The 27,674-nt window shown below is 38.9% G+C and overlaps 1 protein-coding gene across 1 annotated transcript in view; it reads right to left on the minus strand.

Annotated features, from left to right (window-relative positions):
- LOC136885511 (intermembrane lipid transfer protein Vps13) overlaps positions 1-27,674 on the minus strand; it is a 1,358,975-nt gene that overhangs the window by 1,160,555 nt on the left and 170,746 nt on the right. The window contains exon 9 of the mRNA XM_067158109.2: positions 25,149-25,260. Within this exon, the coding sequence (XP_067014210.2) occupies positions 25,149-25,260 (112 nt within the window). The remainder of the gene's footprint in view (positions 1-25,148; positions 25,261-27,674) is intronic.

Raw genomic sequence — 27,674 nt, forward strand, 5'->3', positions numbered from 1 at the left:
AGTACCGAAGCATTATAGAAGGCAAGAAGATTGGCGATATAAAATTAAAAGAAAAGGAAGATACATGGGAAAGAATAACGAGGGAATTTAATAGTATTGCCCACGTTACAGTGGGATCTAGAAACAAGTAACACAGTTCTATAAAAATTTTAGCTTCTCTATGTCAAGAGTTGTTTTTTGAAAGTTGGCACACCTTCACAGCAACAACACACACAAAAGCACACACACAGTTTAATTTCAAAGTGAATTTCTGTATAACTACTACATAATACACAGTATAATGTTCATAAGTGTTGTACTATTGAAGTGGTGTTGTGCAACTGCATTCCTATATGCCACTGCAGTGCTGTCGTTATCAATGTGAAAAATGATGTCATTCTCAATTCCAACATTCCTATTCCTTCTCCTTGCTGTGAGATACTGATGCAGAGTCAAGTCCTGTGGGGGAAGTTCATCTTGGGTCTCCACAGCAATATTGTGTAATACAGCTGTTTCTACTATTACAGTCAACGTAGTTTCTAGTTTAGTTCGCAAGCCCAAGTTTGTTTCGTTCAGCTGTGTATTCTAACCTCTCACAAAGTTCATCAACAACTTTACTGACAACGGTTTCTGACAGTCTTATATCTCTTCAGAAATTGTTCCTCATATAGATTTTCAAAGTCTTTCCTTCTTATTATAGGCCTATTTCTGTTAGGGACACCGTTTAACAAATCTAAATATAGCAACTCTGCATCAAACAAATGATTTACCGCAACCATTTTGCTTTTAACCTCGAATAAACAATTTAACCCAAGTGAAAGGAGGGATTAACTTAACTCCCGTCTTAACCTAGAGTTGAAAATAACCCCTCTTGATGAAACGGACTGAATAGTCAAACTCGGAGTTAAAACTGTGTAACTCGAGGTTAAGGTTTAACCCACGTTGATGAAACCGGCCCATAGTAAACGTTTCCTTGAAAGAGATTCCACAGGTCATATCCAAGATGATATTTTACACAACATAGTAATAGTTTCTTTGAAAGAGACATATTCCACAGGTCTCATTCATAATTTTCGTACATGAGAATGATTATGTCAAACAGAATACAGTAGAACCTCGATTATACGTTCCCAGAAACTACGTTTTAGTGTATTATTCGTTCAAATTACGTGGTCCCGCGAGCATTCTAATTAAATCACGTTGTAAAAATACTGCATTATCCATTCCTCAAAGAAACGATTTCCCGGATCCACCGGCCAGAAATTTCAGTCCCATCAACGCTAAATCCTCGATCACGCATTTTTCATGAATCTGTATCTTACGAAAGGACGGCTACGGTATAGTTACGGATCTTGATGTTGATGTCTCGTCATCGCGGTACGGTAATTTGAGGAAGTACTGTACTGGAAAAGCAATCGGCGGTGAACTTGCATAAAGGATCATCTTAGCATCGCATTCGGTATTGTTTAGAGAATCTTCGGAAATCATAAAGCAGAAAGTGCCCACAAAAATTGGAAGGAGACAGAGCGCATTTCGACAGCTCTATTTGAAGTTAAAATTGAAATAATAAATAAAGAGGTTCAACCTATTCAATACAAATTGAATTCAATTGAATTATATTATATGTATCTATATATACTTACATTCCAGCAACCGAAGCAAATACTGGATCATTAAAGTATTCTTCATTTTACGTTGGCATCTGAAACCACAGTGCCTGATGTTGAATACATCGCGCTGATCACCGGGAGCTGGCAAGTTACTTCAATTGATCTACTCATCTTCAGCTTCAGCACGATTATGGATCTTCATATGTGTTCGATTGTGTTATGACTTTGTGCCTGACAGTGTATACAAGCTAGCTCATTTAACCGTTCTCCGCTTTTCATAAACATTATAAGACTTTGCCTAACACTGCGTGTGCCATACTGCCGTTCAGAAAATTACGCACTGTTTCTTTTAAGTGACTTACATTTTACTTCTTCTGAATTTTACAGTGTCTACCCCGGTCATTTTTATATCGCCTCTTCTACTGATCCGGAGTGAACTTGATCTTTTATTTTCTTTTTCCTATGCATTGTTTTTCATGTTTTAATCGGCTGATGATGACCTGGACTAGGGTCGAAACCGGTACCACTTCTACTTATTATTAAATAAGAATGCATCACTGCATTTCTTATTCTTTTGTATTGAATAGGTTGAACCTCTTTATTTATTATTTCAATTTTAACTGTGATACTTTTCAATACGGAACAATGACATTTTTATCTTTAAAAGCTCTATTTGAAGACTGAACGAGTTTCGTCACATATTCGAACTTGCAAAACGTGTACATAAGTCCAGCATTAGATGTTTATTTTTATTTTTTTACTTTTTTCGAGTGTATCGCCGAACAGATTTTCAGCATTTCCCTCAAGGCACTGTATAGCCAAGGACTTTCAGGCAGGAATCAAAAATGTTCCTTAAGTAACACAAATTAAACATTTTAATATTATCGTATACGATTACGTTATTGAGACCAGAACATACATAAAGCCATGGGATGTTTTGGGACTGCCTATTACTGTCTTCGTCCTAATATAAGACTGGGAATTTCACGTTTTTATGTTAAAATGTTATAAAAACTGGCACACGTTACATTTCAAAACTTTGTATCATTTAGTACTCATACCGAATTTTACAGCGAGCACGCTTTCCAGCTGAGCTCAAGGTCACGAATAATCGTAATTTCCGAAGTGTTAATGATATTCTTTCTCTTTCCAATTTGATTATAATTAGTGACGGGCAAAATTGAATATAATGCATTTGTGAACTTGAGGACCGATACTTACATTCGAAACCATATTCTCAAGTTCAACATTTGCCACCGAGGTAGACACCTCATTTGCAAATAAAGAGATTTTGATTTGAGATTTTGAAATAAAAAGGCGTGGAATTTTAAAATGAGAATTTCTACAGTATATCTAAAAAAACTTAACATGTTACAGAAGTGAAAATAACCTTTAAAAGTCTATGTAAGCCTAATTTACGCGGTACAAGATTTCCATAAACTGACTATGAACAGTATACCGGTGACCAATTTACAATGGAAGATAATTTAAAAAAGGATTTTGCCATCATGTTGGGCCCTTTTGTATCTAATGTGCTTTATTAGATTAGAGAATTAAAAACTACTTGTGGTCGATTGTTGTTTGGCTTGGCGTTACGGGTATTAGATTTTTCGAAGAGTTTGGCTGATCAAAGTTGCTGAACTGAAAGAAGTTTTCAAAGAAATTTGATGAAGTTTTCAGAGGAAACTGACGAAGTTTCCCCGGTAAAACTGAATGTAAAGTTGCGAGATTTTTAAGTCGCGTACCACTAATTAATGTTTGAAGCCAGCCCCAAGGTCTAACTTGCCTGCGTCTCATCCAGAGGGCCCGGGTTCGATTACTGGCCAGGCCACGCATTTTTACCTGGATATGAGGGCTGGTTCCAGATTCACTCATTCTATGATTATCTTTAATTGAGTAGCTATTTAATGGCGGGATGGCAACCCCGGTCTAGAGAGCCAGGAATAACGGCTGAAAGGATTCATCACACTGACCATGCGTCACCTCGTAATCTGAAGGCCTTCGGACCAAGGGCGGTTGCTTGGTAGGCGGAAGGCCCAATGGGGCTGTAGTTTGGTTCAGTTTGGAGACGTTTGTAAGATTATAAGTATACATATTTCATTTTTGTAATGTTTAGCCAAATTGTTGATGGTTCATTCGTTCCCGCATTTTCCGTTTTCCCGTGTTGTACGTGTTTTTTTTCCGGAGTCCCTCCAAAAATGGAGAATCGAGGTCCCACTGTACTAGGTTTTCCATAGATTCCATTAAAGTACTGTTCTAAATGAATGTAACAGTTCTCCAATATGTTGAGCATGGTACCTTTCTTATCCACTTTCAATATGCTTATATCTTGGTTAACTGATGTAAAACTATGCTTAAAGTCTCGATGTGCTGTGCCATGGCAGAGAACCGATTGTATCTTGAAGCATTAACATGTCCCATGTACCTTATTGAAAAACTACAGCCTGTTTGTCCTACATATGTTATTTTTCAGTTATTGCACTGTAGTTTGTAGGCACTGGATTGAGAAAATTTATTATTTTGATTAATAGTGTGTATATTATAGAAATTGGAAAAATAATATTATTGGTTTTAAAAGCTATTTGATGGTTATTTTTCTTTAAAATATTAGTAAATTTTGTATATATTTGCACTATTGAACATACAAGAGGAATGTTTTTTTGTCTGTTGATTCCCTGGTTTAAGTGGAAATTTGATGTCCTTTGGTTGTATTGATGATCTTATTGATAAATTGTCCATCATACCCTTTTGATTTAGCTACTGAGTGTATAACATTCAGTTCATTTTGAAGGTCTCTTTTAGAGAAGGGAATGGTGATAACATACTATAGTATGCCACTTATATATGGGATTGAGGATGGAGCTAATCCTTCTGGATTGTACTAACCCAGTTGGTTTTCTGAAGATATGATACGATGGAGTGTCTAGCAATGCATGTGCAAATAATGTATATTCTGTTGAGATTCAGATTCTAGTGTAAAATTGATATGTGGATCTAGAGCACTTAAATTGGATAAGGTACAGGCCCCATTTCCAAAGTCTTGATTCAATACATCCAAAACATCATCCACACAGCAAGCCCAGTAACAAATATTATTGAATGCGGGTTTGCTTAAGATTTTTGTATATTCCAAATTATCTAGAAAATTTCCGCTGAGATCCACGAGGTTGGTGTCTCGATGGCCAAACCATTCTGTTGGTAAATAATAATATTAACACGTTGACTGCCAGGACACATAGCAAGAAATGTCCCGGTGGCCAAAGCATTTTTCTACTATGCATGTAGTAAATAAGCAGTAAAGCAAAATTCGAAGTGATATTTCACTTAAGTGTTCAATGTACGTACGAAAAACAATAAAAATTCTCAGCACCCCGAGGTACCGCCGTGGCCCCACAGAAAAGTTCACTGCATGGTTTTGCCTAGACGGCCAGAGCGGTACAGTCTAGCGGTACCAGAAGCTTTGCATCGCTTGATAGTACACATTGTAGATAACAGAGCATGCCACGATTTGTTTACTAGCGCTTAGGACTAAAATCGCAAGGCACTCATTCTTTTACAGTAGAGTGTGTGTGAAATACTTGCGAGATATTTCTAAGTTATTTTACCAGTGAACGGAGAGGTTAGTTATAAAAATGAAACCGTTTTCTTCTCGAACTCGGAAGATAATGACGCTAGCCCTTCAGTATGAGATATCTGGTAAGTAGTGTCCATGTCAAACTGATCTATTGCGTTTTGCAACACAAAAAACTCTTCACCAAATTAAATTTGAAATATATTTATTTCCTGTTTACTCCTTGCCAAATGCTCAACGGTAATGTAAAATTTTGCTATGTTGTCAATGAATGTTGTCAATTTAGAAAATACAAATACGCTCATTTTTATGCTATATTTATTGCGATAACCGTAGAAATCAGCTCAGGTATGGGTGCAACAATTTGGAAGGAATCAGTGTGGGCTATTGATTAGGTAAGCATAAGCTTGGGGTGAAAATGGGAAATCACATAAATCCATAACCAGGTTTCCCGACAGTAGTATTCACGCCCACGATCTCCAAAATCTTGAGCTTGCGAGTTAGCTAACCCGGCATACCTAAGCGCATGGCTAAACTGATTGGACAAATACTCAAATATTGCCAATAAAAGGAGGTTGGATTATTTAAAAAATAAAGACTATATTTTGGAAACCAAGCACGTCAGGATTTGCTCCGAGGCCATATCGGTACGCTAGCATAGCGAATTCAACGGCTCAGCGGTCCGCCGGCCCGGCAGGGAAAGTCAAATAGCAACACCTGTCAGCGGTACTTTGTACCGCCGTGGCCTCGTGAGACACTCACTCAGCGGTACAATGTACCGCTCTGGCAGCCAACGTGTTAAAACAGAAGTATTTATTGCTTAGGACCAATTTCAGAATGAACATAAATTCCTGGATTTCTTTTATGGATAAATTACTATACTTTAAGTTACTGTATATTATATCTATGGTTTCTTTATAGGGATACCAGGATACATGTTCTTAATATCAAAAGAGTGGATTGTATAGCAAGGTTGAAATTCAAAATTTTTACGATTGTCAACTAATTCTAATGTGTTTTTAATGGACTTTTTGGCTAGAAACCTGTAATTTTTCTTTAAAAACTGTTGTATGAACTGTAAGGTTTAATACAGAGGGCTCTGTCTATAATAAATGATATGTTTCATGTGGATGTCAGCCTTGAGGATCTTGAGTTGTGCTCTAGCTTTGGGGAGTCCTGGGTTCATATTGATTAGTTCAATGATTTCTTTGTCACTTAGGAGGACAGTTAAACTTTTAAGCAATTGTTTCAATTTCATTTGAATTTTAGTTGTAGGATCTTTTTTGATTAAGGTAAAAGTTTTGTTGGAAGAGAAGTTGTTCTTTTTATTAATGTAATCCTCTTTACTCATGATGACTGTCACATTGCCTTTGTCAGCTTTCATTAAAATCAGATTGTTTTCTTTGATTTTCATTAAAGATTTGAAATTGAATTAATAGTGATGGCCTGATTTGTTTGAGAATTGGTATTATATAGCTTGATAATATTATTTAATTTCTTCCTAACTTCAAACCTAACTTCTTGTTGATCGCTAGGAAGTTGGGTAAAGGCTAATTCTGATTCTGTTACGATTGTGATGATGATGTTAAGATGGGATGCATTTGGCCAGTTGTGTTTTAAGTTCCTGCTCAATATTTTGGTTTCCTCCTCATTCAATGTTATGCCAGTGATAGGTGGGTGGAAATTAGGTAAGGTGTCAGTGCTTGAATCTCGCACTTTGCGGCCTGTATCTTATCCTATTTAAATGCTATAAATCCACATATCAATTTTACAGTGGAATCTGAATCCCAAAAGAATCTAAGTTATTTTGATTTAAGCACTGGCTAGACACTCCAACCAACTATCTTATCGTATCTTCAGAAAACCAATTCAAACGGTTAGTACAATCCAAAAGGGATTCTCTCCAACCTCAATCCCTTAAAAAGGCACCATAATATAGTATGGTAAATAGAGCACTCATCAATAATCTTATTTAAATTGTGCCTTATATCTGTTTGATTTAGCTATTGATTGTATAACATTCAGTTCACTTTGAAGGTCTCTTTCAGATAAGGGATAATGCACAATTTATCAATAAGATCATCAATACAACCAAAAGACGTCATATATCCTCTCTAACCAGGGAATCAGCAGACAAAACAAGGATTCCTCCTTTACGTTCGACAGTGCAAATATATACCAAATTACTAATATTTTCAAGAAAAACAACCAACAAGTAGCTTTTAAAACTAGTAATAATAATTTTTCCAATTTCTATAATACATGCACTATTAATCAAAGTAATACATTTTCTAAATCAGGTGTCTACAAACTACAGTACAATAGCTGAAAAATAACATATGTAGGTCAAACAGGCCATATTTTTTCAGTAAGGTACATGGAACATGTTAATGCTTCAAGATACGATCAGTTCTCTAACATGACACAGCACGTGGCAGACTTTAAGCATAGTTTTACATCTATTGACCAAGATTCAAGGATATTGAAAATGGATACGAAGGGTACCATGCTCAACATATCGGGGAGCTGTTACATTCATTTAGAACAGTACTTTATCAGGCGAGTTGGCCATGCGCGTAGAGGCGCGCGGCTGTGAACTTGCATCCGGGAGATAGTAGTTTTGAATCCCACCATCGGCAGCCCTGAAAATGGTTTTCCATGGTTTCCCATTTTCACACCAAGCAAATGCTGGGGCTGTATCTTAATTAAGGCCACGGCCGCTTCCTTCCAACTCCTAGGCCTTTCCTATCCCATCGTCGCCATAAGACCTATCTGTGTCAGTGCGACGTAAAGCCCCTAGCAAAAAAAAAAAAGAAAAGTACTTTACTCTAATTAAATCTATGAAAATTCCAATACTGTACGTATATATTGTACCGGTTACGACCTGTACCTGCCGTATTTTTTTATGATTAATTGTATTTAATCATCACGCAAGATATTCAGAGCGAACTTGGTTTGTTTACGTTTGGAGGAGCGAGCAGGCAGGCCAGCGACAGCTGTGTGTGTGACATAGCCACAGCGACAGGATAAATTACCCGCCTGACACCACGTGTAGCCTGCATGGCCCGGTATGTTCTGGATATGAACGTCACGCCTTCGCGAACATTCGATTGAAAAAACTTAAAAGTTCTATAATTATAATCACAGCGACTTGAGCGATATGTCATTCTGAAGAGGATAACATAAATGTCCCAAATTGTGAATCTCAACGAAATCCGTTGAAGGATTCTCGAAATAATCAGCCTCAAAGAGATCACGTTATGTGATGACGTAGGAGCCCCAATCTGAATATAAGGAGAGCTCACTTTACCCAGATCAGACAGTCGTAGCTGGGAGGCCAGCCTGACCTTCCACACTACAGTGTTGTTGTTCGTCGGAGTGCTGACCAAGGCTATCTCGAATATTCAAAGTCTTCATCAATCAATCAATCAATCAATCAATCAATCAATCAATCAATCAATCAATCAATCAATCAATCAATCAATCAATCAAACAATCAATACTGTAACAATTGGGTCTGTTTGAACGTTACATTCTTTACCCGATACCTCCATTTCAACTCGTCGTTGGGCAGCCTAGTCAGACGAAATGGGGTCGCTCAGCGGATACCTCAGGGTTTTCTAATGGCAAGTAAGACATGTAATCTTACTACAGGATACGCTTAACGTGAGTACGAAGAGATTAGCAACTCTAGCAACTCATGGGTGACGCCTATAGAAACTCATGACGTAATAGTAGTAACCGTCGACAAATTTTATCTGAATATTTGACAACGTGAGAACTGGTCATGATTAAATGGAATACTTAATTACTCAATACTTCTCTTAGCTAGCAACTAACTTATGAACTAAGCTGTAATGGAAGAATTCATGACACATACAATTGTAGACAATAAATAAGATATTTATTGATAAAATATTGGATTATTAAATTGGCATTTTATGTGAGGCATTATTTGGAATTGCGTAAAAACAAGTATGGATTATGAGTCAGCGCTGGTTCGTAGAAAGGAAAACAATATCCAGTATTAAACTATGAAGATCAGTTCCTTCGAGAAGTAAAAATTGAGTATGTACATATTTACAATCGATCACTGAACATCTAAGGTGCATACTGCAGTTGAGACATAGGTGTAATACCAACACATTCAACTTGTTACGACAGCTCATTTGCTTTAAGACTAATTAAACAAGTCTCACTTAGACACAATGTTAAGCCGAAATGTATCTCAAGTCCACTAATAAGTTCAACCTTAAATTGAACCCAAACATCATTTTTAAATCGGAGGACTGAACTGTATCACGGATATATTTACTCGCCGATCCAATTAGGATTGAGCGTTGAAAAACATCACATGGTAAATTGTAGCTAATACTCAGTCAATGACAAGTCACTAATAAGTAAATTCATATAAGCAAACTGAAGTAAGTAAATCTAGATGCGTAAATTTAACTGGATGAATCCGTATGAGTGAACTTAAATGCATAATTCCATGTGAATAAATTTGAATAAATCTGAGTAAATCTGAGTAAATCCGAACTCGTGTTTTATTGCTACGTTCTCGTTGTGCATGGATAACTTCTTACGAACTAAGGCATTCGTTCCTAGTGCCTGGTAAATACGGCTCCTATTCTAGCCTTTCCCTAGCTGTAGTTCGTTGAGAAAATGTAAGTTCAAACAGAGAATATGTTAATCTATTTAGCTACCTAACTAATTTCAACATAATCTTTGGCTGTCATACACATGTCCTTTTAGGTTCAATGTCCCTTTCCATCGTTATATTCCATAACATTCTACATCAATGCAAGCTACTTTATTCATACACAGTTACTATGCAAGCGCTATACCGCGGTGTTCAGAAACATACTCTCATATATATCGGTGTCGTGAATGCATTTGGTCAAATACAGCTATCAAACGTATCGTTGTATTCCGATATTCATTACAACACATCTAAAGTTGACGCACGATTCCGTCACAAGCATACTTCTACAATAGTAAATTCTGTTCATACCTTGGCTTAGGTCGCTCCAGCGGTGTGGGCAATCTTACGTATACGAATCTAAAAAAAAAAATGTAGTGTGGCATATCTTAAACTGCAGGCACTCAATGGCCCCTGCGTAGTGCGAATAAAACTTTTCATATCACTATATAACTCATACCTTTCCTCCAGTTAGCACAATCGTAACCTTATTTCAACATCCATATAATATCTTAACATCGTAGCCTCAATAATAACTCGTCGCGTTCCCAAATACACGACCATGTCAAAGTACCACACTGTTTCTTAAAACAACATTTAAAAGTTGCTATATCTCATAACCTATGATTGAGTTCAATGCCCTTATTGTGAAGCAAAACAATGCGTGATTCCATCTGTTTATTTTTACACCGCGCGCAACCAATCATGACGTCAACTTGTAACATTACCTCTATGAAAGCTCTGTAATCTGCCAGTATGTCATTATAATCAGCTATTTCCAAACTTCTCTTTCAAACCTCACGCTACATACGAGTATTTTGACCGATATACGTTGACGTATATATCCAATACATCAGAAACTACTGCTATATTGCTAAATCATGTAACTACGGACTTAAATATCTCACACTTCGTTGGTAACATTCACTTGCATTTCTTAAGTATCGGTCTATCATTGGCCCATCGGCACATACCTAAGGTACATGTGCAGGCAAACCAAAAATTATGCGATTAAATATTGTAAATGACTTAGCTTGCTCATGGTTGTCCCTGGTCCAGCTGTTCTGCTCCCAAATGGATGTAGTTGGGTCTTCGGTTAGGTCATGGGTTGGACATCTGGAACATCATCTGCTTCTTCATCACGGAAGTGCTGTCTGGATTCCCGTCGCCTTCCTCATCATGGCTCGGTCGTATGATTTACCATCGTCTTCCTCATCATGGCTCGGTCGTATAGCAAGATGTACTGGTCCCCAGCTTGGTCCATCATGTGTATTTAGCACATCATCCTCATGGTCTTCTTGTCAGCATCTAAATTAATGATTATAATGCAGTGTACAGCCATTATACAATTCTTTTTTGACGTCTGTAATCCTTAATTTTATTATTTCTTTCGTGGCTCTCCGACGTATCCTCGATTTCGTTGGTAATGATTTCAGTGCATCTATTCTCTGTCTGCCCTTCTTGTAGATCTTGAGGAAAACTTATTTTTATTCTGATTCAATCATTGGAGATGTTTCTCTTCTTGTGTGTGATCCTTTTTATGTTGGCTTGGTCTCCCTTTGCAGACTATAGATCACTGCGCTGAGTATCCACCCACGCGTATCTCGTAGCTCTTGTAGGTGATTCCTTCCTAATATCTCGAGTCAACTATGCTATTTTTTGGTGATTTGACTCGTTTCTTCTCGTTTCCGATGCTTTTTCCTTTAATATATCTTTAGATCCTTTGTTATTCCTAAAAGAATTATACCGCGGTCGGTAATTCCGTCCTCACTCTCCGTTGAGAAAATTTAAGATGGAGTTTTCTTAACAATCAAGTTTTCTACCTTTTTTTGTAAAAAAAAATACAGTAGACAGTCCACTGTCCATTTCACCCTGAATACTTGACCGTTCCATGACGTGTATGGCCTTCTGTGTCATCGCAACTGGTGTCTATTCTTTGCTTGCTATAGATTAAATGGCCCATACCTTCAGTCGGCGCCATTTTGAAAGCTGTCGCAGACGTGTGAACGGACACAATACTGATCTGCATTTAGGGCAGTCGCCCAGGTGGCAGATTCCCTATCTGTTGTTTTCCTAGCCTTTTCCGAAATGATTTCAAAGAAATTGGAAATTTATTGAACATCTCCCTTGGTAAGTTATTCCAATCCCCAACTCCCCTTCCTATAAACGAATATTTGCCCCAATTTGTCCTCTTGAATTCCAACTTTATGTTCATATTGTGATCTTTCCTACTTTTATAAACGCCATTCAAACTTATTCGTCTACTAATGTCATTCCACGCCATCTCTCCGCTGACAGCTCAGTACATACCACTTAGTCGAGCAGCTCTTCTTCTTTCCCTCAATTCTTCCCAACCCAAACATTGCAACATTTTTGTAACGCTACTCTTTTGTCGGAAATCACTCAGAACAAATCGAGCTGCTTTTCTTTGGATTTTTTCCAGTTCTTGAATCAGGTAATCCTGGTGAGGGTCCCATACACTGGAACCATACTCTAGTTGGGGTCTTACCAGAGACTTAATGCCCTCTCCTTTACATCCTTACTACAACTCCTAAACACCCTCATAACCATGTGCAGAGATCGGTATCCTTTATTTACAATCCCATTTATGTGATTACCCCAATGAAGATCTTTCCTTATATTAACACCTAGATACTTACAATGATCCCCAAAAGGAACTTTCACCCCATCAACGCAGTAATTAAAACTGAGAGGACTTTTCCTATTTGTGAAACTCACAACCTGACTTTTAACCCCGTTTATCAACATACCATTGCCTGCTGTCCATCTCACAACATTTTCGAGGTCACGTTGCAGTTGCTCACAATCTTGTAACTTATTTATCACTCTATAGAGAATAACATCACCCGCAAAAAGCCTTACCTCCGGGACTTAAACTCTGACTGTCAAGTCGAACTTATAACTTGTGTGCGTGTGAACTCTAATGTATAACGAAGTCTTTATAATGGACGATGAGTCCATCAGTTAAGTTGAACTTATAATTTTTGCGTGTGTTGGAACTCTGTTTATGACAAGTCGTGCATTGGACTTAGGTGACAACAGTAAAGTATAACTTATGTTCTGTGGGCATGTAGAAACTTCTCGATATAACTTACTTTCGTTCTTGTGTAATCGAGTTCTTTACCACGTTACCTGTGTGAAACTTAATCTCCGAACCAATATTAATTTAAATGTGATACTACTGTGATATTTATTTTTTAAATCTCAGTCAGCAAAACTTAATCTCTAAACACATATCATGAATTTCAGTGTGACACTATTACATTATACTATTAACTGTGACATTTTTTCTTTAAATCTCAGTCAGTATAATTTACTTAATAGACACAAGTATTTATGAAAGTGTTCGAACTTTCCCATGAATGTTAATGCAAATGATTACCGTGATAAAAGTATAATCGTGTGCTAGGACCCAAGTGATTCACTCCGAACTCAAACTGTTTTCTTTGTCCAATTCTGTGTATTATTTCTTCTGAACTGTGTGTAAATTATTTGTGTGTGACTAACAGCAGTGTCTTTGATAAACTCTCGAACAGTCACTTTTTTTTTTTTTTTCCTATCAAGTGCGCCTAACAACGAACTGTGCTTTTCATTTCAACCTTAGTTCTTTGTCAAAGTGTTTTGTATTATTGCATGACTGACAGCAGCGTCTTCGATAAACTATAGAGCAGTCATACATTTCCTTCAATGTCAAGTGCTATTTTATTTAGTGGAAAATCACCACGAACTGTGCCAAGTGCATGCACAATTTTCAGTTCCATTATTTCTATTCATGAACTGAGCTTGATTTTCTTCCAATTTCGATGCTACCTGCATCTTCATATTTAATAAACTTATAAATTCTATCTACAAGATTAAGAGTGAATTCGACTGCATATCACAACCACATTAAATGAAACAGTGTTGTTAACCTTTACACTGCTACGCCCGAGATATCTCGGGCATGGTAATGCGTCACGTCCTTGCTGCACCCGAGATATTTCGTCGGTAACTTTAGCTAAAATTCTGAACAGGAAATATATACCTTTGGAGTTTCCTTTGTTTTTCAAACTTGAGAGGCAGTAAACTACATCTTTTAGCAGCATAATGGGCCATCAGTCAAAACGGAGACTGCATTTTAACGCTATCTACGGTCAAATATCTGAAATAATGCACTCAGCCCAGCGCGCAATCTAGGTTGGCACTCCTGCAAAGCACCTGTATCCAGGGTTTGTAAAAATGGCTTCAAGTAGCGGACGGCACGTTCTTTCCGAGTTCGAACTTATAGAAGCTGTGAATACCCTTGAATCGGAAGATGAGAACTCAGATATCAGTGATTTGGGTAGTGATTACAGTCCTAATGACAGTGATGACAGTGATAGTGCAGAGCCTCAAGTACCAACTCCACAAACCAGGAAAAGAATTCATTCCGAACCTGATTTATTTCAATGGCGCACGGGTAATATGTTTAGTCCTGTAATACACAGTTTTGATGACAGTTCATCAGGTATATCATTCGGTGTGATTCATGATGAACCAGCAGTTTTAGACGTATTTCAGTGCTTCTTTTCACGAGAAATTATGGAGCATATAGCAGTTGAAACAAACAAGTACTTTGTATTTGTTACGCAAACAATGCCACCGTCTCCAAGTTCAAGGCTACAGAAATGGAGGGAAACCACGCCTGAAGAACTGTACGTCTTTTTCGCCGTGACAATGCTTATGGCAAGAATGAAGAAACTTACAATTCTTGAATACTGGTCAACTGATCCTCTAATAATGACCCCGCAGTTCTCGGATTTCATGTCTAGAGACAGGTATCTCTTATTATTGCAGTTGTTACATTTCAATGACAACAACAGTCAGCCTGAAGGTGACCGGTTATATAAAATAAAGCCTGTAATTGACCATCTCAGAAATAAGTTCAGAGAAACGTTCACCCCGTTTGAAAACATTTGCATTGATGAAAGTTTGACGCTTTTCAAAGGCAGGATTTCATTCATACAGTTTATCCCATCTAAGAGACACAGATTTGGAATAAAGACATTTGTTATCTGTGATTGTGAGACCGGTTACGTGCTGGATTTTATTGTTTACACTGGGTCAACTGCAGAAATAATTCCTGAACGTGAATTTGGGGTATCAGGTGCAGTTGTCTTGACGCTAATTGAAAGGTACTTGCAGAAAGGACATACATTGTAAATAGATAACTGGTATTCAAGTCCACAACTGTACGATCACCTACACAAAAACAAAACAAACACAAGTGGTGCCGTCAGGAGAAACAGGAGGGGTATGCCGAAATTTACTACAAAATTGAAGAAAGGACAAACTGAATCAAAAGCGACAGATAACGTGATTGCCATCAGGTGGTTCGATCGTAAGGAAGTTTGTATGCTGACCACACGACATACAGACAAAATGATACCTACAGGGAAGAAGGACAGGCAGAGAAGACTGCCTGTAGAGAAACCCCATTGCGATGTTGACTATAATAAGTATATGGGTCCTGTTGACCGGTCAGACGTGATGATCAGTTCTATAGAGTGTGTGCGGAAGTCAATGAAATGGTACCGAAAGTTCTTTTTCCATCAGCTGGACATCACTGTACTAAATTCTCATGCCCTCTTCAATGTCAAAACTGGACAGAACGTATCACTAGCAGATTTCCAGCTACAGCTCATAAGGGAACTCATCCAGAAGTACCACGTATCTAGACAAACCAGTAAAAGAGGACGTCCTACATCTGGTGACCAACCACTCAGACTAACAGAGAGACATTTCCCATCCCCTGTACAGCCTACTCCAAGATGCTGCCATGTCTGCTCCAACACAACAACCGGCGAAAAGAAGAGGCGAGAAACCCAGTATATGTGCATCAAATGTGACGTGGCCCTCTGTTCACCCCTGCTTCGAAATATACCACACATTAGTGAAGTTTTGAAGACGGGCACATTGGAGTGTGTGTTGTAAATTATGAAACAATTTGGTGTATATTAGGTGAGTTGATATTTTAGAACTTGGTGTTTTCACTACATTTCTTATTTTGGCCAATCCTGGCTTAAATTTAATTTTTGTTACATTACTGTAATGTTACTTGAGCTTTTTATTATGAAATAATTAGTCATAACCGATCTATTCAAGGCGATGACCACTGAGTACTTTGACGATTATGGACAACCCTGATTTGAAAAATAGCTAAAATGTCTCACATCCGTAACTGTTGAAAAAGCGTTGTCTAATTTGGTGAGAATTTAGCACTTGTTAAATTGGAATATATAATTTTTTTATTTTTGGCTCACATGGACAACCCTGATTTTTTCTGTTGTTATTTTTTGTGAAAAAATTAAAACGAAAGCTGTTCTGGAATTATTTGCCAAATCATGTGAAATATCTTGCACAATTTTCATATTTTTCATGCACTTTGAGGCGATTTTATTTTTAAAAAATAATTCAGCACCGAGGGTTCGGATAGTCGCTCACAATATTAGCAGCGAAAAGGTTAAACCAAAGTGTTGGGAGACTTTGCAAATGTGGACACTTGTGTAAGTTATGTGATGAGTGATTACCCCGCAACATCGTCGGAGATCATCGGAGAACGTCGGAGATCGTCCAGAACGTCGAACATTTGAGATTCAAACACGTATCAAACCAATCTGGGTGTTCCGGCGTTATCTCAACGTAATATTGGCAACTTGCAGAACGTGTTCCAGACCCGTTCAGCCTGGTGATCTGGGAGTACGGGTCATCAAAATGCGATGTTGAAGAAAGTGACTATCAACAGTAAGGTGATGTGCACATTAATATGCATTTTCTGAATAAACCAATTATTCAATCTATTTAAAAAATTTCTTGTAGATAGGACCCTGCCTCCTGTACCAAGCCCTAGCTAGAAACCACCCAGTATCGCCCTGAGAACTACTTCGTGCTAACTTTAAAATTAATTCATAAAGTCGGGCTCTTTTACTGGTACAATATAGAGAGAGAGAGAGAAAGAGATCAAGAAGACATAAGTATCCACTAATACTGCCTTGTGTAGCCTCGCCTCTTAATAATTACAAGACCAGATAATGCTTCGCTTACCCTAAATTTTATTTTATTTAACTACTCATTCACCCACTCTTTTGTCTAGTCTAATAGCCCTCACTTTCATCAGTAGTCTCCAATTATGTACCCTATCCAAGGCCAGGATATGTCAACAGTGATGCAGTCCATCTGATCGCCCAAATCTAAAATATCCGCTATATCTCGTTGGATCGTGGGCTGGATTACAGTAGTCACGTCCTAATTCGTGAACCATGGGCAACGGAAGGGTGGCCTAGTAAGTGGTCCTGAGAGTCAGGATACCAGTTGCTAAGGAATGGGAGCGGGCATCTCAGACATATTCAGAGTCATGGCCCTCCTTGTGCTCAGGCGGCTAGGACTACACAATACACCGGTGGTCCATAACCCGTTAGAGGAGAGATCCTCACTTGGACTATGTGTAAGTAGGATAGCATCCTGCTTCATGAATTTACCGAGCTCAGAACATTTTAAGCAAGCCTCGGACCTATGGGAGTAACGGAGTCCCGCTCCCATTTGACAGGCGAGGGACTCCTTGGAAACAACTTGGCGTACGAAATGGAATTCGATGGGGAGCTATCAATATTAATGGGACTTATGAAAGAAAGAAAGTAGAACTGGCTGAGTCAGCAAAGAGGATGCATCAGGATGTGCTAGGAGGAAGTGATATTCGGGTAAGGGGAGATAACGAGGAAGAGAGAGGAGATTATAAAGTGTACTTGACGGGTGTTAGAAAGGGAAGGGCAGAGTATGGGGTAGGGCTGTTTATCAGGAATACCATTGCACGCAACATAGTTTCTGTTAGGCACATAAATGAGCGAATGATGTCGGTAGATTAGGCAGTTGGAGGAATTAAGACAAGAACTGTGTCCGTGTATTCACCATGTGAGGGGGCAGATGAGAATGAAGTTGACAAGTTTTATGAAGCATTGAGTGCATAGTGGTCAGGGTCAACAGCAAGGATAGAACAGTGCTAATGGGCGATTTCAATGCGAGAATTGGAAATAGAACTGAAGGATAGGAAAGGAAAGGGTGACTGGTAAATGTGGGGAAGATATGGAAGCTAACGGGAATGGGAAGCGTTTGCTGGACTTCTGTGCTAGGGTTTAGCAGCTACGAATACATTCTTGAAGCACAAGGCTATTCACCACTACTCATGGGAGGCTAGGGGTACCAGATCCATAATAGACTATATCTTAAAAGACTTCGAACGCAGGAAAATCTGTTAGGAATGTAAGAGTTTTCCGGGGATTTTTCGATCATACAGATCACTATCTGATCTGTAGTGAACTAAGTATCTCTAGGCCTAGGGTAGAGAAAGTGAAATATGTCTGCAAACGAATACGGGTAGAAAATCTCCAGGACGAGGAAATTAGACAAAAGTACATGGATATGATTAGTGAGAAGTTTGGAACAGTAGACAGTAAGCAGGCTCAGGATATAGAAAGAGAATGGGTGGCATACAGGGATGCTGTAGTAGAAACAGCAAGGTAATGCCTAGGAACAACTCTGTGTAAAGATGGGAAAAGGCGAACATCTTCGTAAATGTAAAAAGATGGCTCCAAACAAGGACTGAGACAGACAGGGATTTGTACGTAGATGAAAGAAACAGAGCAAAGCAAATAGTTGTTGAATCCCAAAAGAAGTCATGGGAAGATTTTGGTAACAACCTGGAAAGGCTAGGTCAAGCAGGGAAACCTTTCTGGACAGTAATAAAAAATCTTAGGAATGGAAGGAAAAAGGAAATGAACAGTGTTTTGAGTAATTCAGGTGAACTCATAATAGATCCCAGGTGGAGGGAATATTTTGAACATCTTCTCAAGGTAATAGTAAATCTTCCAGGTGGTGTTGTGAACAGCCAAGCTCATGGGGAGGAAAATGATGTTGGTGAAATTACGCTTGAGGAAGTGGAAAGGATGGTAAATGAATTCCATTGTCATAAAGCAGAGGAATAGATGAAATTAGACCTGAAATGATGGAGTATAGGGGAAAGGCAGGGATGAAATGGCTTCATAGAGTAGTAAGATTAGCATGGAGTGTTGGTAAGATACCTTCAGATTGGACAAGCGCATTATTGCACCTATCTATAAGCAAGGGAACAGGAAGGATTGCAACAACTACCGAGGTATCTCATTGATTAGCATACCAGGTCAAGTATTCACTGGCATCTTGGAAGGGAGGGTGCGATCAGTAGTTGAGAGGAGGTTGGATGAAAACCAGTGGGGTTTCAGACCACAGAGGGGCCATCAGTATCAGATTTTCAGTATGAGCCAGGTAATTGAAAAATACTACGAGAGGAATAGGCAGTTGTGTTTATATTTTAGAGATCTAGAGAAAGTTTATCACAGGGATTGAGGGAAAAGATGTTTGCCATACTGGGGGACTATGGAATTAAAGGTAGATTATTAAAATCAATCAAAGGCATTTATGTTGACAAATGGGCTTCCGTGAGAATTGATGGTAGAATGAGTTCTTGGTTCAGGGTATTTACAGGGGTTAGACAAGGCTGTAATCTTTCACCTTTGCTGTTTGTAGTTTACATGGACCATCCACTGAAAAGTATAAAATGGCAGGGAGGGATTCATTTAGGTGAAAATGTGGTAAGCAGTCTGGCCTATGCTGACGACTTGGTCTTAATGGCAGATCATGCCGAAAGCCTGCAGTCTAATATCTTGGAACTTGAAAATAGGTGCAATGAGGTGGTGGTGGTGGTGGTGATTATTGTTTTAAGAGGAAGTACAACTAGGCAACCATCCTCTATATAACACTAATCAGAGGGAAAATATGGAAGGGGTCCAACACTTCAAAAAATGAAGATATCGGCCAAAGGAAGACAAGGGCCACGAAGGGCGTGAAAATGGAAAACTCCCTACCCCTCAGAAACCTAATAGCGTCGGGGTCGGAAAAGAACAAGATTTAACCAAGAGGTGTCGGATAGGATAGATGAAAGTGAGGAGCCTGGCACAAGTGGAAGCAATGCCAGGAATCAGCTAAGGACCTCGCGGTCGCCAACCCACGCTCCAAAGTTCAGAGTCCCTGGGGCCCCTTTTAGTCGCCCCTTACGATAGGCAGCGAATACCGTGGGTGTTATTCTACCGCCCCCACCCACAGGGGGTTAGGTGCAATGAGTATGGTATGAAAATTAGCCTTTCGAAGACTAAACTGATGTCAGTAGGTAAGAAATTCAACAGAACTGAATGTCAGATTGGTGATATAAAGCTTGATCAGGTAGATAATTTCAAGTATTTAGGTTGTGTGTTCTCCCAGGATGGTAATATAGTGAGAGAGATTGAATCAAGGTGTAGTAAAGCTAATGCAGTGAGCTCGCAGTTGCAATCAATAGTATTCTGTAATAAGGAAGTCAGCTCACAGACGAAACTATCTTTACATCGGTCTGTTTTCAGACCAACTTTGCTTTACAGGAGCGAAAGCTAGGTGGACTCAGGATATCTTATTCATAAGTTAGAAGTAACAGACATGAAAGTAGCGAGAATGATTGCTGGTACAAACAGGTGGGAACAATGGCAGGAGGGTATTTGGAACGAAAAGATAAAGGCTAATTTAGGAATGAACTCAATGGATGAAGCTGTACGCATAAACCGGCTTCGGTGGTGGGGTCATGTGAGGCGAATGGAGGAGGATAGGTTACCTAGGAGAATAATAGACTCTGTTATGGAAGATGAGAGAAGTAGAGGGAGACCAAGACGACGATGGTTAGACTCGGTTTCTAACGATTTAAAGATAAGAAGTATAGAACTAAGTGAGGCCACAGCACTAGTTGCAAATAGAGGATTGTGGCGAGGTTTAGTAAATTCACAGAGGCTTTCAGACTGAACGCTGAGAGGCATGACAATCTATAATGATAATGTAGGTATGTATGTATCTCATTGGAATTCTACAAGTTGAGCCTCACTGGCATAACCTTACGTATACCAGAACTGCCTTCTCTCCAACAAGTTAGTAATTTTACAATGTGACTAATATAGTCAGAAAAAATTCTTTCCCAGAGCTCATATGCAACACATCTAGCTGACTGGCTTTATGTTTATGATTGATGTTACCATTACTTCAGCGGCTACACTAAACAACACTAAACACAGTAAAGCGAGAAAATTAAGTGCAATTACACAGTACCAAAAACCACTACACACTCAGTGAAAGATCAGCTGAAACTACGCAGATCTCCGCAGATAACAACTTTAGTAAATATCAATAGGGCCAATTAGATGACAATAGACCAGGAAGGTGGGATGGAGCAGGGAACCAACCGAGGGCATGGATACGGCTTAGGTTGCAGTTTCAGAAATAATCAACCGTGATCCTTAATTTTCAAAATATTATTTCAAATGGACTTTAGAAATAAATTCCGAACAAATTCTGCATTGCGGAAGGTACCGACACATGACGATAGTAAAATCTACATGTTCTGCTGAGACACACCAACTATTAATATACGTTCTTTGACAATAGTTTCCTGTAAGTTCAAAGATTCAAACAAACTATACATCTAGTTACAAATCCAGTTGTACAATGCAATTTAGTAGGTAAGAAGAAACGTAATACGCTATTAGAATTTACAGCGAAGTTAAACGTACCTTTCAAAACTCTAGCGTACAAGTGACATGGAACTACCAGAGGCAAAACCCCAAGGTAAATATATTAAACTATAATTTACATATTTAGTGAAACAAGGAACGGGGAATGCCTCGAAAACAAACAGGCAAGACCAGCTGAAAAGTGAAGGCATCATAAATAATTAAGTGGCGAATCTAGGTGAGGTTAGGGCAGACTCCTATATGAAAAAGCAAGCAAACATTACAGGAAATTTAAGCTGGAATGGAAATCAAGAGTGCTTACCCACAAGGTGGCCCATCCTGGTAGCGAGACGACGTCAAAACTTCGGACAACCAGACAGACCGATCACAGACAGACCAAGACAGACCACAAATGCTGCCTCGCTCTCTTTATAAGGGAAACCCTGGCCTTGGAGTAGCCAATCAGAATGCATGAGTCCACCTATCACCACCCAGATTCACCAATCACAACTCTTACTTCAGTCGCGAACTTTAAATACAGTAGAAATCCGTTACAGCGAGAATTCATAATAGCGAAAAATTTACTCGCTATAATGGATTGTCCTTATATCCGATTTTTGTATAAAAGTCGGAAAACTCTTCATGCACTTTAAAATCAGTATGAAACGGCAATAAGTTTGTTCAAAACTTGCATTTCTGTAGATGATATCCACACTACGGCTTACTTGTTTATTTTTCATAATCCGATACTACGTGAAAGTGTGTTTAATTTCATTCTGAAAAAAATATAGTACCGTATATCTCTGAATCCAAGATGAACCCCACATTTTCCTTCAAAAAATTTAAATCAGGCTCAAAAAGAAGTTTGTAAAATCATATGAATGCCTTGTCTTACAGTAGGCCTACGCATTTTTTGACTATTTTTAGACGCCGAACATTGACTTTCGTCACGCCGTATTTCTTTATTTTTGGCGGCTGCACAATTATTTATTTCCGCAGGTTTAAGAACCATTAACTCAACATTGGCATCATAATACCGAAGAGAACTCATTGAAAATTTTCCGGCAATACCTATTCCATGCATCTCTACAATACAACAATCCGTCAGGAAATTATTCTTGCTGTCCATAAAACTGTTACTTTTATGCAGCGTCAGATATAACCGGCTGCCGCTACACGCACGTCTCGCTTGTCGGGTTCGGCCAAATTCAGCGGCTAGCGATGTATTGGCCTAATCGCGAACGTTGAAAGTCAACGAACGAATTTATTGCGCCACGGTATGGCTATTCCGTCCTTGCGTTTTTCGTGCACATACCTCACAATTTCATCTTCGACTTCTTTAAAGCATCCTTGTTGCGGACCACTGAATGTATTTTTTGTACAGTACGCATTTTTTTAGCTCTTTGTCTTCACGCTAACACCAAATATTGGCTTTAGTTAGGCCTATGCCGTATTTACTTGCGCCTTTTTTGGCTCATTCCTCGCCACTTCGGGGACTGACTCTTGCTCATTGTCAGTAGCTGAATGGCCAGCTGTCACATGTTCAGGCACCCTTGCCTCTGCCTCCTCAGTGTTCAGGAGCGCTTCAAAGTGCTCCGCCCATCATGACAGGATCTCCTCTCCAACCAAAGACCCTTCTTGTCCTTGCAGTATGATGTTCTATGCTTGAAACCATTCTTGAGTTCTCTTGTGCCCTGGAACATGGCGAAAGCCGCCGCTTAATATACAGCTCCTTCTCTTGAGTCTTTTCTTCCTTCGGAACACCCTCTTTGCTTCTACCCTCGCTATATGGTAATTTTCTTCTGTTGACCTTGTCGGCTTTTGTAAGGTCTTGTCCCTTGCTTTGATCCTCCTTTGGATGGCCCCTTTGCATTACAATGGGGTTCTTGCTATAGAGGACTACTATCAAATGTGGTGTCCTAATTTTTTGAAATTAGCAATTTTGTGACATTTCCTGAACTTTCAGAAAATTGGTCAGTAAACATGCAATTTAAAAAAAAAACTGTTTTAGAGGTTGATTTAACCCTTACCCCTCAAATTAAAGTTCTCTGTGTTGTCTTTACTGCCTTACTATCATATATGACCTGTATTCATCTTTCATGATTTTAGAGATAACACTTGCTCTTTAATTATGTATTTAGGCCAATAAACATTTACAGCAAGCTATAATGGAGTAAATAAAAGCAATATGTACAATTTAAGACAAATTATTTTACATTTTTATTATTGTTATTAGAGCCTCCGTGGCTCAGGCGGCAGCACGCTGGCCTCTCACTGCTGGGTTCCGTGGTTCAAATCCCGGTCACTCGATGTGAGATTTGTGCTGGACAAAGCGGAGGCAAGACAGGTTTTTCTCTGGGTACCAATTCTGGTTTTCCAAGTCATCTTTCATTCCAGCAACACTCTCCTATATCATTTAATTTCATCTGTCATTCATTAATCATTGCCCCAGAGGAGTGCGACAGGCTTCAGCAGTTGGCACAATTCCTATCCTCGCTGCTAGATGGGGGCTTCATTCATTGACCCGGTCGAATGACTGGAAACAGGCTATGGATTTTCATTATTGTTATTATCATTATTGCATATCGATTGGTTACGTTTTGTAGCCTGAAACTGCTGTAAACGGCATTTTCTTGAAATCGGGATCTGTTGATTTAAAATCAGCATCAGCTACCCGTTGGGTTTGGGTACACAAACTGACCATCACCAGTTCACTTGTAGGTGTTGTCAAATGCTATTACATATATTCATTAGGGTACAAGGACGCAGCAGAGGTGCCAAAATACTGGGGTTTTGTACAATTACCTGACATATACAACACTGAACAGCACACTATATATAAAATTAGGTGAGCACACGACAACCATGTTTGTTTATTATCGCTCAAGCCTTCACGTGCGTGAGTGGACTGGACAAAGACAATGGATACACTGCCATCTAAATAATAGATTTTTGACTGACTGTCAAATTGTATCTGGATTTTACTAAGTTCCACACTGAACCAAATGATGGTAGTATAATATAGCATCATGTATTTTGTCGGCTAAGAGATGGCAGGCGAGTGGTTCGCGATACTATGTCATGAGACTGGAAAGGGAATATCATAATGTATGACCGCTCCTGACAGACGAGGCGTAAGGGATATTTTTTGATATTCCACTAACTACCTTCACGTTTTTCAGAGATGCCAAGGTGTAGGAAATGATGTCACATAGGAGTTCTGTATGCCCCAGTAAATCTACTGACATAAGGCTCGCATATTTTTTGAGTACCTTCAAATACCACTGGAATGACCCGAGATCAAACCCACCAACTTTCAGTCAGGAGACCTGAGCTCTTCTGTCTTTGTTGGTCAGCCTGGCCAAAAGGAGAAATTAAACTGTTATTGTCTGAACATATGACTGGATACATAAAGAAAGAACATCATCCAAACAGAAAGTTAGATGTGAAATTGGAGAGGGCCAAGGAAAACCCAGATTACAATGGATGACTCTGGTTAAGAACAGCATAAAGCAAAGTAACCTGAAATGGAACATACAGGATGTGAAGTGTTTGAAAGATGGAAGACACAAGTAAATGAAGACGATTCATATCTGCCTGAACAGAGATGGATCAGGATTAGCGGAAATGATGATTTACATTTAAATAAGGTAGAATTCCTAAAGCTCATGTCATATGATACAGCTTACCTGCCAAGTTTTCCTGGTCCTTTGAGGATCCTGATCCAAACCAGCGACCAAACCAGGAACTCTTTGCCTGCGGTTTAGCATCTTGTTTATTCTGACGCTCAAGCCATTCCATCTGCAACAGGTAATATTTAATCTCAATATTAATTCAATAACTTGTAATAATTTCATTCTAACTAGGAAATCTTTACTGTGACAGCACCATGGAACTTCGTCAATCTCCAACTGAAATATCTTCCGCTGAGGCTAATCACAGATTGAACTCAGCTTTGTTACACGATTCACCCTTCGACGTCACTACTGACATTACATCGATCCACTAGGTTCCAGAATGTATAACTCTCCGTGTGTGTTCTACATGTATCTGTGAACAATGGTATAAATGGGTCCAATCAAGTACCTAACAAATTAGTCCACTTTCATTATCGGTCCTGGTCGGAGGGTGGTACTCGACATCTGATATTCCCAGGTACAGTATTGGGGAATTTCAACTGTGGAGCTCTTCATCTGTTGAGTTAGAGAGACATTATTCTCTAAGTATTGGGCAATGGACTTTGTGCAGGACCAGCTCCGGTCTTACTTTATTCTCACTCATGTCGCGGTGGAATAAATATCAGCGCAATAATGTTCAATCTACGAGTGCCAGACACTTAAGATTTTTGTGACTGTCTTTAAAAATTAGTCTACCAATGGACTTAGATGTGGATTTTGCTTGCTTCCCTTTTTTCTCTTTACATATCTTCAAGTAAATTTTCGTTTCCCTTAACCTTATAAGTTCCATTTTTATGTTTTTCTTATATTGAAAATATTATCACATATATTGGATTCTAATTTTGTAACTTAGCAAGGGTAGCAGGTGTGTCATGTTTTTCTCAAGGCTATGCTACTCTTTCCTATAGTTGACTATTACAATTTGTTGAAATTAAAAGTAGTCTAGAAACGTCCACTTATTTCTTGTTGTTCGTTCTACAATATTCCTGTTTAAGAGAGAGTATAATTCTCTTTGTACCAGAATTTCTCTTTGTGAAAATAGAAATAATTTGATGTTTGAAAAGAATTTGTTAGCCTTTCCAATTTTCTACTCTGTTGCTACTTAACTTTAACTGTATCTGTACCATCCATGGAAACCTCTCAAAGCTTGGTATTCTTTCTCATAGTTGTGAATGCACACTTAGGGAACTGATTTGACTAGTATCACCAGTTTATTACATTCACTTACCGTATAATCCCGAATACCACCTGCACTTCTTTCCCCAAAATATTGGTTCTAAATCTTGGGTGCGGGTCGCATTCAAGCCGTTCACTCTCATAAATATTTAACAAGTTTAAATGGAGCATTGAAATAGATTTCACAGTTACCGTACTCAATATACCACATGTAAACGGGCATTCAGGTCTTATTGTGTTTTAGTTGCATTCTAGAAAACAAGATCGATTTTTGCTCAATACGGTTACAGTGGCATGTAAACGCAAAATGTAAGGTAATGAAATATGGCAAATCAAAGAATATGGGTAAATATGATCGTCATTTGTTTCAAAAGTGTTGCTGGCATGCGGGTGCACGAATAGCTGATCTCGCGGGATATCGTACTTTGCGAGAGTCGAGACTGTTGGTTGCGGAAGTCTACCTCGCTCACATTCGAGTTCCGTATATGTCCTGTGAAAGTGCTGTCTCGATAGTAAGCGATGGATTCAAAATGGCGCCAACGGTCATTTACTGTGCATGAGAAACTTGAAAGTTGTACGCGAGCTGAAATATATGGAAATCGTTCCGGTGGCAGAAAGTACGATATTGATGAATCGTCTATTCGTGATTGGCGGAAGAAGAAGGAAAACTTCTAAACAGTAACAGCGATCGCAGAGTGTTCCGCAGGCCTCATGCAGTGTTTCCGGAAATTGAAGAACGACTCCACAAATTTGTGATAGAAAAACATGAAAAAACATGGTGTTTCTAGTGAAATGTGTCAATTGAAAGCACTAGAGTTCTCAAAAAAACTCAAAACACAGGATTTTACTGCAGGCCCCGGATGGATCCGAAACTTTTACCGGAGAAAGGGACTGAGCATTCGGAGACGTACTTCTATTTCACAACGTCCCCCTGGGGTATATGAAGGAAAATTAACGGCTTTTCAGTATCACAGTATTCATTTGAGGAAGCAAAATTCTTATTTGCTGTCGCAAATTCATCAATATCGTACTTTCTGCCAATGGCACGATTTCCGTATATTTCAGCTTCGCGTACAACTTTCAAGTTTCTCATGCACAGTAAATGACTGCAGGCACCGTTTTGAATCCATTGCTTACTATCGAGACAGCACTTTCACGGGACATATAAGGGTTCTAAAAGTGTAACCTTCGGAACAGGTGGTAACGAAAAACAACAATGCACGGTAACATTCTGCATATTAGCGGATGGAACCAAACTCCCTCCACATGTGGTTCTGAAAAGGAAAACACTTCCGAAAGGAAACTTGCCATCCAGTGTTATTGTTAGAATAACAGTGCGTTAGTTGAGGACTGGGTGAAGTA

Source organism: Anabrus simplex, chromosome 1 (genome assembly GCF_040414725.1).
Source record: "Anabrus simplex isolate iqAnaSimp1 chromosome 1, ASM4041472v1, whole genome shotgun sequence".
Classification (NCBI taxonomy): Eukaryota; Metazoa; Arthropoda; class Insecta; order Orthoptera; family Tettigoniidae; genus Anabrus; species Anabrus simplex.